The 18369-nt window shown below is 39.0% G+C and overlaps 1 protein-coding gene across 26 annotated transcripts in view; it reads right to left on the reverse strand.

Moving 5' to 3' along the window:
* Positions 1-16438: 16438 nt before the first annotated feature.
* LOC114315996 (ARM repeat superfamily protein) overlaps positions 16439-18369 on the reverse strand; it is a 73199-nt gene continuing 71268 nt past the window's right edge. For 20 of the 26 annotated variants that reach the window (XR_014328526.1, XR_014328524.1, XR_014328522.1 and 17 more), the window contains one exon: positions 16439-16987. Coding sequence is in view for 21 of the 26 variants with exons in the window: in XM_082867765.1 (XP_082723891.1) it covers positions 16763-16987 (225 nt within the window). In the remaining 5 variants the exon portion in view is untranslated. The remainder of the gene's footprint in view (positions 16988-18369) is intronic. The other 6 variants (XM_082867766.1, XM_082867761.1, XM_082867758.1 and 3 more) reach the window with 2 other exon arrangements.

The following is an 18369-nucleotide window of genomic DNA, read 5'->3' on the forward strand; positions in this document are numbered from 1 at the left end:
GCAGAACACTTGTCTCAGCAGGTTTCACGCTAGATCTTTTGAGCCAGCTGGTTTTCACTAATCTCTCTTCCATACACGTGTATAGAGGGATGAAGCTCTTGCCAAGCTTCTTGAACAAGCTTTGCATTGCCCTCTTCTATATAAGGAGAGGCTCTTCCTCTCTACAAGAGGTTCAACACATTTTGAAGAGATATATCTCTCTCTCTCTATATTTTTTTACTCCCTCTCTATATTGTTGTTGGTTTTGTGCTCTAAAGTCCATTTTACTCTCACTTTTGCACTATAACACATAGTGATACACCACCACCTTTGAGCTAAGGTTCTTGGTAGTGTTATTTGAGCTCTGAAAGTTGGTTTTTGACCCCTGAGGTTACTGGTTTCGAAGTTGAACGTCAAGGGTGAGTATATTCCCCTTTTAAGCCTTTATTTGTATCTTATTTTGGCCATCCTTGCATATTGTTTTAAGCCTTGCTTTCAACTGAAAAAAGTTCTGTATTTAAGTGCTTTTGATGATTGTTTAAGGCCTCTTTGGTGTTTTGTATGCTTTGTTTGGCCTTGTTTTGTGCCTTGCTTTAAGGCTTTTGAGTTATTCTTTGTTTGGCCCTTTAGCCACTGAAATCCAGTGAATTTTTAGTGATAGGCATGTGGTTTTGAGGCCTAAAACCAGAGGGGGGCGACCCCCTATCTTTTTGTTTTGTTTGCTTGAGTTATTGGCCTATCAAAGGAGCATGTATCCCTTTACTTTTGAGGCATAGTTCAGGCACTTTTTTGTGACTTTTAGGGCATGTCATAACTCTGTCTAAAGCTGGTTTGGTTTTCTCTTGAGTGGCTCATGTACTTGTAGTGCAAATCTTCCTTACTAGCCTTGTATGCATGTTGTTTTGGCTCATCATTCTAGCATATTTTGGCTATGCTCCAGCATGATTTTATTCACATTTTGGGCTGTTCTAGGACTGTTTTGGGTTGCCATGGTCATACAACTCATGTTTAGTATAGCTATAGAGCAACTGTTTTGACTAGCCTTGAGTTTTAAGGGAGCTTGCATGCTTAACCTATGATGTTTGCATGCTTTGGCATTATTTGAAGTGTTATATCAGTGCATATTTCATGGTCATACACTTGCCTTTGTCATGCTTTCAATGTCTTAAAGAGTCGATGTTTTATGCCTCATGAATGGATCATTGTGCATGCCTTTATGCTTAGGTCTTTGGGATGCCATCTCAGTAGGTTTTTGGGCTTATTTTGACATAATGCAATTCTATTTTAGGTTGTCCAAGTCATGCCATGTTTGGTTTTAATAGGTGTAGTGTAATACCTCTTTTGTAGCCTTCCATCCTCCATGTTTTTAGCCTTTTGTTCTAGCTTGTAATGGCTAGGTTCAAGCATGTTTTTAGACTCACCTTGACCTGCCTTGGGACTGTTTTGATGCCCTTGCCCCTTTGAGGCTTGCTTTGCATGGCCATGGCTTAAGTCCTTTTACTAGTTTCGAGCTTTGAGCTCTCTTGTTTGCTATGTCTGTCTCGCTAGGGTGGTTTGGCACCATTTCATGCATGTTTTCAGAACTTATGGTGCTGTCACATATCCTTGCTTGTCACTCTTTAAGTGTGCTTAAGAGTCGCATCTTTGTGCTATGATCCTTGAGCCAATTGGCAAGCATGTTTGCCTTGCCTTTTCATGTTCTTCATACCATCTTTTTAGCACTAATGGCCACTGATTTGGGGCATGATTGAGGTCTACCCTTTTGGTTTAAGTCCATTGTGTATGCTATGTATATTGCATTGAGTATGCCATATTGTTCATTGCATGTAGTATGCCATCCTACATTGCGTTGTGCATGCCACGTAGTTATTTACATTGTGTATGCCAAGTTATTTTGCCTTGCATTGAGTATGTATGTCCCTAACATTGCTAATTTGTCCTTGTAGCATTGCATTGTGCATGCATGCATTAGCATTGTCCGCATATTGTTAGCTTTGTTAAGTTAACCATATCATATTGCATTGAGTATGCCATGTAGTTGCATGATTGTATGCTTAAGTCATATTGCATGTTTGCCATGCTTATGTTGCATTGTTGTTTGGATTAAGTATTAATCTAAGCACGAGAAAACGGGGGAGATTTCATACTTGAAGTGATGAAACGTGCTTCGATTCTCGGTCACTGACGCTCTTGATGATGCATGATAGAGTTCTAGGCATTTATGTGTTTTTTTGTGCATCCATTCTACATTGATTTGCACAAGTTGGATCTTTGGCCATTATGCATCAAGATGCGTGATTGTTGGTCTTGGATCCGATTATGCCTTTCCCTTGATGTTTTGAGGTGATATGGGGTGGCATAGTGCGTACATACCCTTGGGAGACCCTCCATTTCCTCTGTTTTGTGCTCTGTTGTAGCTTGGTGTCACAGCACACCAGTGGCCGGCAGTCTGTCATCCTTGGCCAGCGCCCCCCTCATCCTTGGCCGGCAGTGGGCATCCTTAGTCGGCAGTGGGGTCGGCAGTAGCTCCTCATGGCCGGTAGGCCACTGGTGCACTCTTCAGCATGTTTTTGGTAAGATCCAGCAGCTAGTTCTCAAGGACACCCTGCAGACAGAGCCTCTAAAGAGCATTTGGAGAGCTTTTCGGGATGGGAATCGAGAGCATGCATCCTTCCTTGTTCAAGGCAGAGCTGAGACAGCTTGATTTAGTGCTTTACTTGTTAATTAGCATTCGGTGTTGTAACTTAATTATTTTGTTAATTAGTTAAAGTGTTGTAATAATTAATTAGCTTAGAATAGTTAATTAATGGTTTTGTAATAATTAGCTTAGCTTAGAGTAGCTTAGCTTTCATTCGGCCCCTCCGTCGAGAGGGCAAATTTTGTAATAAGTGTGCGTGTGTGTGATGCATGTCTTCCAACCCCCATTTCTTTCTTCCTTTTACTTAACCGCTTTCGATGGTTAGTTTTAGGGCATTTTCAATTAGCATACCTTATGCTTTGCATGCGTGCATCCATTCATCTGTTTTGCAGGCACCGGGCTCGGCGTATCATACTAAGTGCATTGTATTTCAATATCGATTTGAATACGTGTTATCAAGTTGCATTTCATATGCCATCTCAGAATAGCCAAGCCTATTTCTAGTTGCATTTTGCATGCGTTACATTAGCCATCTTAACATAAACTAGGATCATGCATTGATTACTAACTAGTTGTTGTTTTGGCTCGAAGTACACTGTGAGTGTTTATGCTTTAGCATACTGCATGTGTGTTAATGTTGCCATGAAAGCATGCTTGCCATGAGGCTAATTGCTTATTTGATTAACTGCCTGAATGCCTGTGGGTGAAGGTTGGATTGCTTGAATTGGAATAATTCATTGAAATCCTCGATTTAGCCTACCTGCGAGTAGCAAACTTCAAATTATGTTCAAACAAACGGATATGCAATGTTTTGTTCCAACTTAGGCGATCTAGTCTATACTTGTTTGCTGTGCGCATCACATAGTAATTCTAGGCTTAATAACTGGAATAAGAGCACATGTGTTTTCAAAAACAAGATATCATGCTTAGAACAGGCCGATCCTTTGATCGGGCGAGCGGGGGTGCTCATTGCATGACCTTCCCCTCTCGTACCCAAGTTCTCGAGCCGAGGCAACTTTGGTGATGACGGACATGTGGCCTTGGGCACGAGTCAGGATTTTCTAAATTTCCCCCAAAATAAAATATTTAGGTAGTGACTCTGTATCTGGAAAAACAGTCCATGTTTGGCACTTCTTTATAAAAATCAGTTTTTCAAAACGATTTGCTGGATTTGGACTCTTTGGTGATTTATCAGTCTTGCATTGTACTTTGCAAGATTAGATTTAGAACCGTGACATTGAGTCTGAACTGTAGTAAGCCCAAATGAACAAAACGGGATTTTTCCGGAACGTTCGGGCGCGTCTATACCACTGAAATCTAGTGGATTTTCAGTGGTAGAAAGTGTGTTTTGAGGTTCAAAATGGGAGGGGGTCATCCCCTCTCCTTGTGTCTTGGTTGCTTGCCTTGTTGGCCTCATGTTTGAGCTTGTTATTTTAGCATGTGTTGGCTTAGTCTCAGCCCATTTTTGGCCCTATTTCAACATGGCATACCATTGTTTTGGGTTGGTTTGATCACTTGTTGCATGCTCCTTTCACTTGTAGTGCAATTCCACTAACTAGCCTTGTGTGCATCATGCTTTGGACCACCATTTTAGCATGATTTTGGTTCAATTCCAGCAAGCTTTTACTCATGTTTTGCCATGCTTAAGCTCTGTTTCATGTGTTTTTGGTCATGCATGTCTTGCTTTGTATAGCCATAGTTCAATCTTGCTCACTAGCTTTGTGTTTTGAGTCCACTAGCATGTATTGCTTGGGCTATTTGCATGATTTAGCATCATTTGATACATGATTTCAGAGCATGTTTCATTGCCATGCCCTCATATCTTTCACTCTTTCAATGCTTTTGGAAGGTTGTGCTCTATGTCTTAAATATGAGCCAATATGTATGCCATCTTGTCTAAGCATTTGGGCTACCATATCAGTGTAATTTTGGTGTTATTTTGCCATGATATAACTCTGTTTTTGGTTGGTTTGGCCACTTGTGTTTTGCATCTTGTACTTGTAGAGCAAATCTCACTTACTAGCCTTGCATGCTTGTTGTTTTAGCTCATTATCCTAACATGTGTTGGCTCTACTACAACATGTTTTTGGCCTTGATTTGACATGCTCTAGGACTGTTTTGGGTTGTCTTGGCCATATAGTTCATGTATCGCACAGCTGTAGTGCAATGGGCTTGACTGGCCTTGTGTTTTGATGCCTCATAGCATGCTTCATTTGTGACATGTGCATGATTTGACATCGTTTAACATGATATTTTAGAGCATATAGCATTGTCATGTTCTCATTTCTTTCACTCTTTGAGTGCTTTTAAGGGTTATGCCTTTGTGCCTCGTTTATGGCCTAACTTGTATGCATGCATGCCTAGGCTTTTGAGCTCCCATCTCAGTATGTTTTGGTCTTTGTTTTGACCTAATTGAGCTCTGTCCATGGCGGGTTCAATCATTTGTGCCATGTATTGCATGCTTCTTGTGTAATCCCCTTTAGTAGCCTTGTGCCTTGGGCTCTCTTGCATGCTATACTTGTGTTGTTTGAGTGGTTTGGCATCATTTCATACATGATTTCAGTGCATATAGTGTAGCTACACTCTCACATTGGTCACTTCTTCATCATTTTTGAGAGTTGTGCTCTTATGCCTAGTTGATGAGCCATCACATGAGCATGTGTTCCTGGCCCTTTTGTGCTTAAGTTTTGGTGTGTTGGCCACTGTTTCGACATGATTTAGGTCTGCCTATATTCGGTTTAAGTCCATTGAGCATTGTATTGCATGCCTCTTGTATGATGCTCTTTACTTGCTTTGGTACTTTAGCCTTCGAACATGGCATGCATGCATTGTTCATATGTTAGAATCTTGTGCATGCCATTCTAGCATTCATAGAAGAGCATGTTGTTTGCATGTTGTTACATTGCATTGTTGTTTGCATGTTGTTGCATTGCATTGTTGTTTGCATGTTGTTGCATTGCATTGTTGTTTGCACGTTGTTGCATTGCATTGTGTTTGGCATGCTTGAGTTGCATTGCATGTGTTTGGATTGGATGTCAATCCAAACACGAGAAACAAGGGGCGTTTCATACTTGAAGTGATGAAACGTGCCTCATTTCTCGGTCGCCGACCCTCTTGATCAAGCATGATAGAGGTGAAGCCTCTTATGTGTTATTTGTGCATTCATTGACATTAAATTGTGCAAACTTGGCTTCTCGGCCATCGTGTATTGCGATGCTCGGTTGGTGGCCCGAGAGTCGAGAACCGCACTCCCTTGAGCTTAAGAAATGATAGGGAGGGTGGTTGTGCACACATACCTTGCAAATACACTGCTGTGCCCCTTCTTGTTCTCTGTTGCAACAAATTGGAGCTTGGTAGGAATTTCTGGTCGGCAGACCAGAAAAAGTAGTTGGCTGACCACTTTTTCTGGTCTGCAGCATACTTAGGTGGTCTACAGGTGGTCTACACCACCCTTTTCTGGTCGGCAACCCTCCTGGAGGTTCCCATGTTGGAGTAGAAGCGATCTGGAGGTTTGTGCAGTGTTCTGAGATCAAATGCAAATAGAGGCAAGTTGGGGCATAGTAATGGATTTCCGAACGAGGCGACCGAGCATGCATGCACCCCTCGCCCTGAGGACCTCTTTTTACTGCTTTACTTAGCTGCTTTGCTTAGCTAGCTAATGCTTTGGTTTTGTACTTAATTAGTTAATGTGTTTAACTAATTAATTTGTGTTGTAATAACTAATTAGTAAACTAGGATTAGTTAATTAGTTTTGGTTTGTAATAATTAGTTTAATTAGCTTACATTAGCTAGTTAACTTATTATTCGGACCCTCCGTTGAGAGGGCGTATTATTGTAATAAGCGTGCGTGTGTGTGATGTATGTCTTCCAACCCCCACTTCTTTCTCCCTTTTACTTACCTGCTTTCCATGGTTAGTTTAGGGCATATTTCAATTAGCATCCTTATGCTTGCATGCGTGCATTCATTCATTTGTTTTGCATGCACCAGGCTCGGCGCATCATACAAACCGTATTATATTTCAATACTAATTTGAATACATGTTTTCAAGTTGCATTCACATGACATCTTAGAATAGCCGAGCCTATTTTAGTTTCATTTTTGCATGTGTTGCATTAGGCATCGTTGACATAGCTAGGATCATGCATTGATTACTAACTAGCTTCTGTTTTGGTTTGGAGTACACTGTGAGTGTTTACGCTTTAGCATCCTTGCATGCGTGTAAGTGACTGCCATGTTTAGCATGCTTGCCATGAGGCTATTTGCTTAACTGCTATTAACTGCATGAATGCCTGTGGATGAAGGCTTTATTGCTTGAATTGGAATAATTCATTGAAATGCGAGTTTTAAGCCCACTTGAAGTAGCAAATCATGTTTTCTAAGCCCACTTGAGGGTGGCAAATCCGCGCTTTAGCGTACTTGCGAGTAGCACTTTCAAACCACTTTAAAAAACAAACATGAGTTGTTTTGTTCCAAATCAGGCGATTTAGTCTATACTTATATGCTGTGCGCATCACATAGTAAGTTAGCTTATAAACCAGAATAAGAACGCATGTGTTTTCAAAAACAACATATCATGTTAGTAGATGCCGGTCTTTTGATCGGGCGAGTGGGGGTGCTCATTTCAGGACCTTCCCCTCTCGTACCCAAGTTTTCGAGCCGAGGCAACTTTGGTGATGAAGGACACGTAACTTTAAGCACGAGTCAGGGTTTTCTAAATTTTCCAAAACAAAATATTTAGGTGGCGATTCTGAAATCTGGCAAAACAGTTCATGTTTGGCACTTCTTGATTAAAATTAGTTTTCCAAAACGATTTGCCGGATTTGGACTCTTTGGTGATTTATCAGTCTTACATTGCACTTTGTGAGATTAGATTCAAAATCGTGACAGGAGTCTGAACTGTAGTAGCTAAGAACAACAATTCGCGCCCTCGCGCGCGAAGCGGAGTTTCGGGCGATCTACAGTCCTAATCTAACCACTAAAAGCGGATAAGTAAAAGGGAGAAAGACGTGGGGTTGGAAGACATTCGCACACACACGCACACTTATTACAATATTGTGCCCTCTCGACGAAGGGTCCGAATAATTAAGCCAAGCTACACTAAGCTACTTATTACAAACCAACTAATTTACTATGCTAAGCTAATTAATTACAAACCGAATTGAAACTAGCTATTCTAAGCTAATTATTTACAAACCGAATTAATTAATTAAACACTTAACTAATTAATTACAGAACAATTAAGCTACTGAACTAAGCAACTAAACAATTCAGATGAACGGCCTCGGGAAGCGAGGGGGGGATATGCATGCTCGGTTGGCTTCGCCTCGAAAATCCATTACCTTGCCTCTAAATGCCTCTGTTTGCACTCTTTTGACTTCTGAAAATTGTGCCAATTTCTAGATTGCTTCTGTTTAATCCCAAGAACATGATGATGAACTGATCGGCTAGAAGTGATGGCCATCGGCCAGTATTGGTGGCCAGTCGGCTGGCTTAGGTAGCCAGTCGGCTAGGGAATTTGGTCGGTCGGCCACTGATTCCTGAAATTTCTCCTTTTTGCTACAACAGAGCACAAACAGAGGCATGACAGTGTATTTGTAAGGAAATGTGTGTACTACTGCACTCCTTATCATGTCTCAAGCTCAAAGGAGTGTAGCACTTGGCTCTCAAGCCACCAACCAAGCACTTTCAATGCATGGTAGCCAAAGAACCAAGCTTGTATAAGCTTGATGAATGCACACATAAGACTTAAACAGCCTCCACCCTATCATGCATGATCAAGGGTGTCGGCGACTAAGAAATGAGGCACGTCTCATCACTTTGAGTATGAAACGTCCATCGTTTCTCGTGTTTGAATCAACATCCGATCCAAACACAATGCAATGCAACACACATGCAAATAACATGCTATCTACCAATGCTAGAGTGGCACTCATGAGGTTCCATCATATAAGCAATGCATGTATGGCATGTTTGGAGACTAAAGCATCAAAGCAAGTAAAGAGAATCATACAAGGGGCATGCAATACAATGCTCAATGGACTTAAACCAATCCCAAACAGACCTCATGCATGCCCAAACAATGGCCAAAATGATCTGAAATGATAGCATAAAAGGCAAGATAAAGATGCTCATGCATTGGCTCATCAACAAGGCATAAGGGCACAACTTTTAAACACGATTAAAGAGTGATAAACATGAGAGTATGACAGAAGTTTATACTCTGAAATCACATGAGAAATGATGCCATGCCATGCAAACATCACAAGTATAGCATGGTAGGAGGCCTAAAGCACAAGGCTAATAAAGGGCACTACACAAGAGGCATGCAATACATAGCACAAATGTCCAAACCAGCTCTGGACAGAGCTCAATTAAGCCAAAACAAAGACTAAAACATGCTGAAATGGTAGCCTAAAAGCCTAGACAAGCATGCATACGTATTGGCTCATAAACGAGGCATAAGGCACAACTTCTCAAAAGCATTGAAAGAGTGATAAATGTAAGAATATGACAGAGGTATATGGTCTGAAATAACATGCCAAATGATGCCATGCCATGCACAAAGCTCAAATATGACAGGGTAGAGGTCCCAAAGCTTAAGGCTAACAAGGCCAATTACACTAGAGCTATACAAAGCAAGGCACACATGACCAAACCACTCAAATCAGACCTAAAGCATGTTAAATCAAAGCCAAAAATGTACTGGAGTAGAGCATACACATGCTAGATCAATAGGTCAAAACACCAAACAAGCTAGGCTAGTGAACAAGTTTGCACTACAAGTGCATAAACCATGCAAGAGATGACTTTGTCGACCAAAATCAAAGCTAAGGCATGCCAAAATATGAGTAAAAGCCTACTGGAGTGAAGCCAAAAACATGCTAAAATGGTGGTCCAAAGCATAGAGCATGTTAGGCTAACTAAGAGAATTGCACTACAAGTATATGAAGCATGTAAGAAACAACCAAACCAACCCAAAATAGAGTTATATCATGGCAAATAATGGCTAAAAACATGCTTGAACTAAGCAAATTCAAGGCACAAAGACATGCTACTTTGCAAGGCTACAAGTAGGATTACACTACAGGTACTAGAAGCATGTAAGAGGTGACCAAGACAGCCAAAAACAGAGTCATGGCAGGTCTAAAAAGTCACAAAAAAGTGCTGAAACAAAGCCTTAAGAAGATAGAAATACATGTTCTTTTGATGGACTATCAACACAAGCAAACAAGAGAAGAGGAGGGGGGACAATCCCCTCCTATTTTGGACCTCAAAACCACATTTCTACTACTGAAAATCCACTGAATTTCAGTGGTTAAAAGGCCAAACAAAGATGGTTTCAAAAGCTTAGAGAGTTGGCTCAAAATGCTTTACAAGCCAAAGAGCAAAGGGAGAGACAACCCCCTAACACAAAAGGGGCTTAAACTACCTTTTTTCAGATTGAAAAACAGAGTTTTGTTCAGTTTAACACCACCCCAAAAATAGCCCCAAAGTAGTGTGAAAAGATGGCCAAACAAGCATGCAAAATAAGCTAAAAGGGAGAGAGTTCTTACCCTTGATGCACAGCTGCAAAACAGGCACAAATCTGAGCTCAAATCACCTTTTGGAGCTCAAACGAAGTCCCAAAGAATCTCAGCTCAATGGTGGTCAAGTTTGGTTAAGGGTGCTTAGGCAAAGGAGAGGTGTGTCTGAGCTTTCATGCACAAAAGAGCAAAAGGAAGTGAACTTCTAGAGAGAGGAGCAGAGATTTAGCTCTGAAAATTTTCTAGAGAGAGAGGCTCCCAAAATTGCTTCAATGTTCTTCTCTTTGAATATATGAGATATAGCTTCATATATAGCAAAAAAAGAGCATTTGGTCGAAAATATCTGAGCTAGGACAGGTGGCACAACCTGGAAACAGCTGGAGGACAAAATATCTTCAAAAATTCTGAGTTTGGATCACTCTTGGCCGGACGACCATCTTTGGGGCTGACTTGCTACTTGTGATGGCCGATCGGCCACTTTTGTGGCCGACTGCAAATTCTGCTCTGCAGGTCCAACTTCAAATGGGTATAACTCCTTCACATGAACTCCTTTTCAGGTCATTCTTATGTCTAAAATGAAGCCCCGAAAGTAATATTTCCAATGGTGGCAGCCTCACCTCAAAATTCCAAGTGTTCTAAGAGATATCCCTCTTTTAGTGAAGACTGCTCATTTCCGGCTCAATCGGATTGCTGCCTAACTTCAACCAACCATATCTCCCCCATTCGGACTCGGCTTTAGGAGATTCTTGAGTGTAAAATGAAGCCCCAGAAGTCTTCTTTCCAATGGTGGTGGACTCATGGCTTAAATCCAAGCATACAAAAGGATAGGCCTGATTTGGCGAGGGCTGCTCGACTCTCTCTTAACAGTTCATGCCCAACTTCTTCCTCAACTAGGTTTCTTCCCTCTCCTCTTCTTTTCTTCAACTCCAAACCCCTAAACAAGGTGTTTTGAAAGTTTTTTCAAAGATTTCATCTCTCTTTCATTCATTTTCATTTTGTCCTTACTCGGTTTATCGAAAAGCGCAACATTTAACAAAATGCGAGCGTCGGAACATCGTAGGACTTTTTCAAAAGTGTTTTGAAAGAGAGGATTTTAATATCTAAAATATTTTGGTCCAAAAAGGGGTGTGAGGTTGGGATTTGACTCTCTTTTTGCTGAAGAAATCGAACCTCTACATTGCACAACTTTCATCACCAAGTAAGCAATTAGTGACGCCCAAGTCTTAAGAGTGGTAAAAAATGGGGTGTCTACACTTATTTAGGAGTTAAACTTCTATTTGTCCATAATTCCAAAAAAAGTATCTCTTGTTTTTCATCCCCATTTCCATAAGAATGAATACTATGATTTGCATTTCGAACAGGCATGAATACAACATCTATGGGATAACTTTCGTCTTGAAAGTTATATGGACTTTTTATACGATATCTGTGATTCCTCTCAATTTGTAATCTTCTACACAAATCAATTGGTTCCATCATGCTAGCTATATGTTGTGTATTATCAACAATTTCCACATAAGGTGGTGAGTGTAGACACCCCATTTTTGATGGCCCTTAAGACTTGGGCGCCACTAATTGATCACTCAATGATGAATGTGTGCGCTTGTCAAATGCTCGATTACCTCAGCAGGAAACCTTAGTTTACAAACCTTGTGCCTTGTTTTGGACCAAAACAGTGGTTTTTCAGGCCTGGGCATCCAGGGACCTTCCGACCCACTAGTGTGGCCTGCCACCCACTATTAGTGGCCTGCCGGCCACTAATGCAAAACCCAGATATTTTTTGCTAGCTGTCTCCATAGGTGCATGCACCATTCCAGCTGTGTTTGTATAGATATTTCCGAGGGTCTCTCATATTTTTCTATATATAGATGACCCTCTCTTATGTTTTAGATGTTAGAAAAAATTTTGAGTTTAGAAAATTTTGGAGAGCAAAAGTTTGAAAAATTTCTCTCTCTACAATTCTCTTTCTCTCTTGCAACTTCCATAACCTTGGCCTAGACACTCTAAACCAAACCTAGAGAGTTCTTTGCTGAGGTGATTTGAACTTGCATTTTAACTCTTGAGGCTCTTGAGGCTCTTGTGGTTTGTGATTCAAAGGATCATTCCTCTTCAAGAGGTATACATTCTAGCTCTTTTGTACCACTTCTTTTCCATCTTTTCTTGCTATTTTTGAGTTGTTTTTTCACCTGTATTTTTGAGCTGAAACTTGTGGTTTAAGGCCATTAAAGGTAGAGGGGTTGACAACCCTTCTTTGAACCTTACTTCTAAGGCCTTTGTCCTTATGTTTCCCATCTTCTCATCAATTGTTTTTGAGATTTTTTACCCCTAAATTTCAGAGTTTTTCAGAGGCTAAAATCATGTTTTGAAGTCCCAAAAATGGAGGGGTTAGCCTCCCCTCCTTGTGCTTATGTACTAGTTTTAATCCCTCAATATTTTAGCTTGTTGTTGTCGTTGTTTTTGTCTTAGTTCCAGCACTCTTTTGGACTTCTTTAGGACTGTTTTTATGTATTAGTTTCATTTATGCTTTATATAGCATGCTTGTAGTGTAATGGTCCTTATAGGCTTGGTGGTTTAGGCCTTAGCCATCAACCTATTTGAGTTAATGGTATTTATTTCTTACTTTCCATACTTGTGTTCACCTCTTGCATCTCTGCAATCTCCCTACTTTCTTGGCTTTTTCTCTTTGTTTAGATAGTTGCTCCAAAAGGAGTGTTGTTTAAGCTTGAAGCGTGACGTTGTGCTTAATGGTTTAATCTCTTTGGGGGTTCATTACCAACGACACGATCTCGCTCTCATGCCTAAAACAACATTTGGTTTGGTACTTCCCTCTTTTAGTGGACTTAAAACTCATTATTGAACTTAATTGACTAATGAATGGAAGGTAATTTAAAAGGGGGTAATCAGTGGTTTAAAAATGGAACAAGAAAATAAGATGGTTTGGGTTCAATCAGACGTTAATTGAACCCATTGAGTCTTGAGTCGTTTCATGGTTAGTGATGAAAACGATTCAAGAATCAATGTCAACCATTTCCCTTGATCAATCCATGATAGGGAGGAGGTTTTGAGAGTCTTTTATTGTGCATTTATTGAAATTGTATCCCTTGGTTCATAAGTCATCACGTAATGAAATTGCACCAACTGATGGCTTGTGAATCGAGCCTACCTCTCATTTGAGTTGTTTGATGATAAGGAGAGGCATGGTGGACAAACATCCCTTGAGAATGCTCTATTTGTGCTCTGTTTGTTCTTTGTTGCAGTAGGAAAGAACCAACACTAGTGGCCAGCTGGCCACTACTTTTGGGTTGCCGGCCACTTTTTCTAGCCAAGCAATGTCCCTTTTCCAGCAGAGCAGAGCAGAGGTTGAAGTGGAAAAACAGTGCAATTTTCTAACTGTACAACAGAGGCATTCTGGTAGCAAAACGGAGAGCATTATCGGGTAGAAATCCACATCCATGCATGAGCCATCTCTCGATTCTCGGGATCTGTTAAAATATGTTGTAATAGTAGTATGTTGTACTTAGAGTAGCGGACTTGTAACTAATTAGTTACATTAGTTAGAATAATTAGTTAGTTGTGTTGTCCTTAATTAATTAGCTAAAGTAGTTAGTTAAATTTTGTGATGTAATAATTAGCTAGTATAAGTTAATTCATTTCATTTGGGTTGTAATAGTTAGTTAATTCGTAGTAATTAACTAGGATATTTATTCGGACCCTCTTGCGCGAGGGCAAATTGTAATAATGTGTATGTCTTCTAATCTCACGTCTTTCTCCCTTTTATTTACTTGCTTATAATGGGTAGTTTAGAACATCATGTTTCTTTTAGCATTTCCCATGTTTGCATCCACTTGTCTTGCATGCATCGAGGCTTGGTTCATCATTCTAACAAAGTATTGTCGTTTATTACTTCGTGGAATATGTGTTTAAAACGCATGCTTTCAAATTGATTCAGATGTCATAACTAGTAGCCGAGCCTATTAATTATATCTTGCATATGTTGCATTAGTCATCATATTGCATTAATTAGGGACATGCATGTTTTTTTAATTATTTTGTTTCTTTTGGCTTGCATTGGAGTATGAGGTGAGCATTTTTGTGCTTTAGTATATCGTATGCGTGTGATTATTACCATATCTAGCATGCTTGCCATGAGGTTAAGTGCTTAATTGATATACTTGCTTGAATGCCTGTGGATGAAGGCTAATTGCTTGAATTGTGATGATTTGATGAATGTATATATGAGCTCACTTTTTCAAGTGGTACATATTCAAAACAATTTTCAAACAAACATGAAATCAAAGTGTTCCAATTTTTACAAATTAGTCTATACTTGTGTGCAACACATAGTAATGCTAGCTTAATAATCAGAACAAGAGCATATAATGTAAATAAAAATCACATCATGGTTAGTAGAGGCTGATCTTTGATCGGGCGAGTGGGGTACTCAATTCATGACCTTTCTCTCTCGTACCTAAGTTCCCGAGTCAAGACAACTTTGGTGATGACGGATAAGTGGCTTTTGGCATAAGTCCCGGGTTTCCTAAATTTCCCAAAATAAAATATTTAGGTAGTGACTCTATATTTGGATTTTTTGCATTTTGATTCAAAATCGATTTTCCAAAAGAATTGCCGGATTTGGACTCATTTGTGTTTTTCTATTTCACATTGCACTTGTGGAATCAGATTTAGAACCATGGGAGTCCGAGCTGTAGGGCTAGTCGTATCCGAAAGGAGCACGAAAAGTCGAGTTACAGCGAGATAATATCTTGAGCAGTTACATATCTAGGACCCTTGACACAAATAGATGCGTCACAAGTTCCATATAGATTACTTCTCAATATAATTTTTTTCAAATTCATTAAAATTTCATGTACTGATTCTTGAATCCCCACTATAGTAGGATATTCGTGTGGCATTTTCTTAGATTTTGGGTGTGTAATACATGTTCCTTCTGTTTCTCCAAGCAAAGCTCTTTGCATTACAATGCCTATGGTGTCGGTCTGGCCTTTCAAAAGTGGAGACAAAATAAAACGTTTATAATAAAGACGCTTACTGTCTGTCCTTAAGTCAACACACTTTCATTGGAGTGTCCGAGTAGATACTGTTACTTTCTCTCGAACCATAGTAATATTATTTGATCCGATCATTGAATCGTTTATTTCTCTTGAAATTTCTTCAATGTTTAATTTTTACCTAATTTTTTTTTTCTTTCCTTTGCTTTACTTTACTTTTTTTTTTTTAATATAATTTTTTCTGTTTTTCTACTAAGATTTGTTTTTTATATAAGTAAGGGTTTGTGAAATGAGACTATTAACCACAGAGATGGAAATGTAATTTCTAGAACATCAAAGGGTGTGATGTAATTGGACCAAAATTTAGAGGGTGTCAGTATAATTTACCTATAAAAATATACATAATGTTTCATTTTGTCTGAGTTGGACTAAAATATAAAATTAACTTTATTAATAATTTTTACTAGAAGTTAATATTATTTATATTTTTTATTTATTTATTTATTTTTAACCATACCATCAAACCTCAAGAATTGAACTCTCCTTCCCTAGAGACCCAATTCTCCCTTGCCCCTCTTTCTTCATTTTCTTTTGTTTTGGCGGCCTCTATGTCCTGCGCCCACCACTCATTCTCGCTAAATCACCATCAGCCTACCTCACATTATCCAAATCGCTCTCTCTACATGGAACATCACCTGAAATTCCATTAAATTGCTCCTATGAATGTCCTGCGTCCACCACTCATTTTCACTGAACCTCACTAAACCCAAGTCTCTCTCTCTACATGAAAGAAACAATCACCTAAAGTTCTATTAAATTGCTCTCATGAGCTTAACACGAAGACACACCATGAATTTCTAACTCCTCCAAAAGACCCACCATGAATTTCAAACTTCACAAATATGATTGGAATTGTTATTGCGACTTTTAACATTCTCAAAAAAGAAATCATTCTCCTTTCTATTTTTATTTGCAGATAAATATATTTGTATATATGTGCGTGTGAAGATAAGAAAGGTATTTGCGTCATTGGCTCCTTCGAGATTATTGATTAAGAAAGTTGAGGGATGTGTATTCTTATGGTTTTAGTAGGGGTGGCATTTGGCTGTTGGAGGAAGTGAGGTTATGGCTTTAAAATAATCGACACGTAGAAGTCTATAAGACAAATGGATCAATCATCAAAGTGGCGCATGTGGTAAGTCCATGAGCTCCAACTGGATAATATGTATGTTGCATATATAAAGGACACGAACCCACACTATCAACTTAAAGAGACTGTACTAGAGAATGGAGAAATCATTGATTTATTTCATTTGTTATTATATTCTTGTCTCTAACTGCTCTTACACATGGCACAAAATATGAGCCCAAAAACAAAAACAAAAAAAAAAAAGACTCACAATTTTGGAGGTTTGACAAAATTGGGGATACTGTACAAAAGATCAAATACGTTACAGAAGAATGCTTATATATTTGAGTTGGGGGAGCTTTGAACTGGTCGACCCCAGCATTGGCCAGACTTGAAACGAGACATCAATTTACAACAATTTTTTTTCTTTTTTTCTTTTTATGGGGTGCTCTAAGTCATGCCTATAAGCAGTCATAATGACCATCAAGTCAGATTTGGAATAGTGCGGTGACTATCTGCAAATTCTCGAACTAAACGCTTCAAAATTCTTCCCCCTTTCCCCTGCATATGCCCATGATTGTTCTTTCCTCCATCACAACGTCTGCTCTCAAGATAATCTGTAGCTGCGCCAGCAAGGGCTTTCACCCAAACTGGTACTAAAGATTCAACCTCTCCCTGTTTTAGGTACTCAATTGGTAGAGTCTGTACCTGATTATGATTCAAGTAGTCAAGTCATGTGAAACTGAAAATGATGAAGGAACACAAAAAAAACAAAATGGACATGGTCTCAAATTATTGTCTAAATAGCAGTGAGCACGTAATGAGACAAATCAACTGAAAAGGTGGATCTGACCTAAAAATTATAATAATTACAATTATTAAAATAAAAAAAAATTTCTGAAAAAATAGCAAACGATCTGTATAAACCAATGATGGATGCATGAGACACAGGCGGCAAATGTGTTTGCTTCAACTTATGCCTCAAAATAGTCCCCAAAAAAGAACTTTCACCCTCAACTAGGACTGCAAATGAACCGAGCCAAGCCGAGCTTTGCTGAGCTCGAGCTCTGCTCGTTTACTTATCAAGCTCGTTTATTGAACTCGAACTCGGCTCGTTAACATTAATGAAACTCGAGCTCGGCTTGGCTCGCTAATTTTTTTTAATATTATTTATATTATTTAAATAAAAATATTATTTATATAATTTAATATATAAATAATATGTTATATATTATTTAATATATAAATAATATATTTATTATATAATTTAAATAAAGATAAATGAGCCGAGCTTGCCAAGCTTGCCGAGCCGAGCTTATGCGAGCTCGAGCTCGGCTCGTTTACTAAATGGACCGAGCCGAGCCTGTTCGTGAACAACTTAGTTCATTTGCAGCCCTAGCCTTAACAAACTGATGCCAGAAGAAAGAAACTCTTAAAAATAAAAATAAAAATAAAAGCTCCATGATTCTAACAGATTCCCACAATTTTGTTAGTAGTGTTAGTTCCATGAGGGTAACCAAGAAACTAAGCAAGCTTACCCTTTATCTTGCTATAGAGTCGATGCAGTCCACTAAAATGATAAGAGAGTTTAGAGACCTAGATTAAGTCAAATATTGACTTAAACACCCATGTCTCAATCCCAAAACAAAGTGAGGGAGAAAGCTGCTATAGCAGTTTATAATCTCATAACGATGGACCAAAAGTTGGATGCAAGCTAGAACAATCCCTTGAAAACTCTAGGGTTTGCCCTAACAAAAATAAGATCTCAACTCTTTATTTAAATATAATCTATCTGCTCCTAAGCCATCACATGACTCACTTTAAAATCACTTCGACCTTTTTAAACAAAAGTACAATGACCAAAATACCGCTAACAAGTACTTGAAAAACTGATTACAAAGCATAAACTAATTGTCTATAATAGTTGAACTCACTGTATTAAAAAATTCATCAAACATTGATGAGGTATTTTGATGAACAAATGAAGACTTGCTATCAACACTTAAACAATCACTCACAGGACTTTGTCATCAGGATACTCAGATGTAAATTGGTGGCCAGTCTAAACAGATTTGTGCATCTCGTTTAAA

This window comes from Camellia sinensis, chromosome 4, assembly GCF_055761805.1.
Source record: "Camellia sinensis isolate YWXY chromosome 4, ASM5576180v1, whole genome shotgun sequence".
In the NCBI taxonomy this organism is placed as follows: Eukaryota; Viridiplantae; Streptophyta; class Magnoliopsida; order Ericales; family Theaceae; genus Camellia; species Camellia sinensis.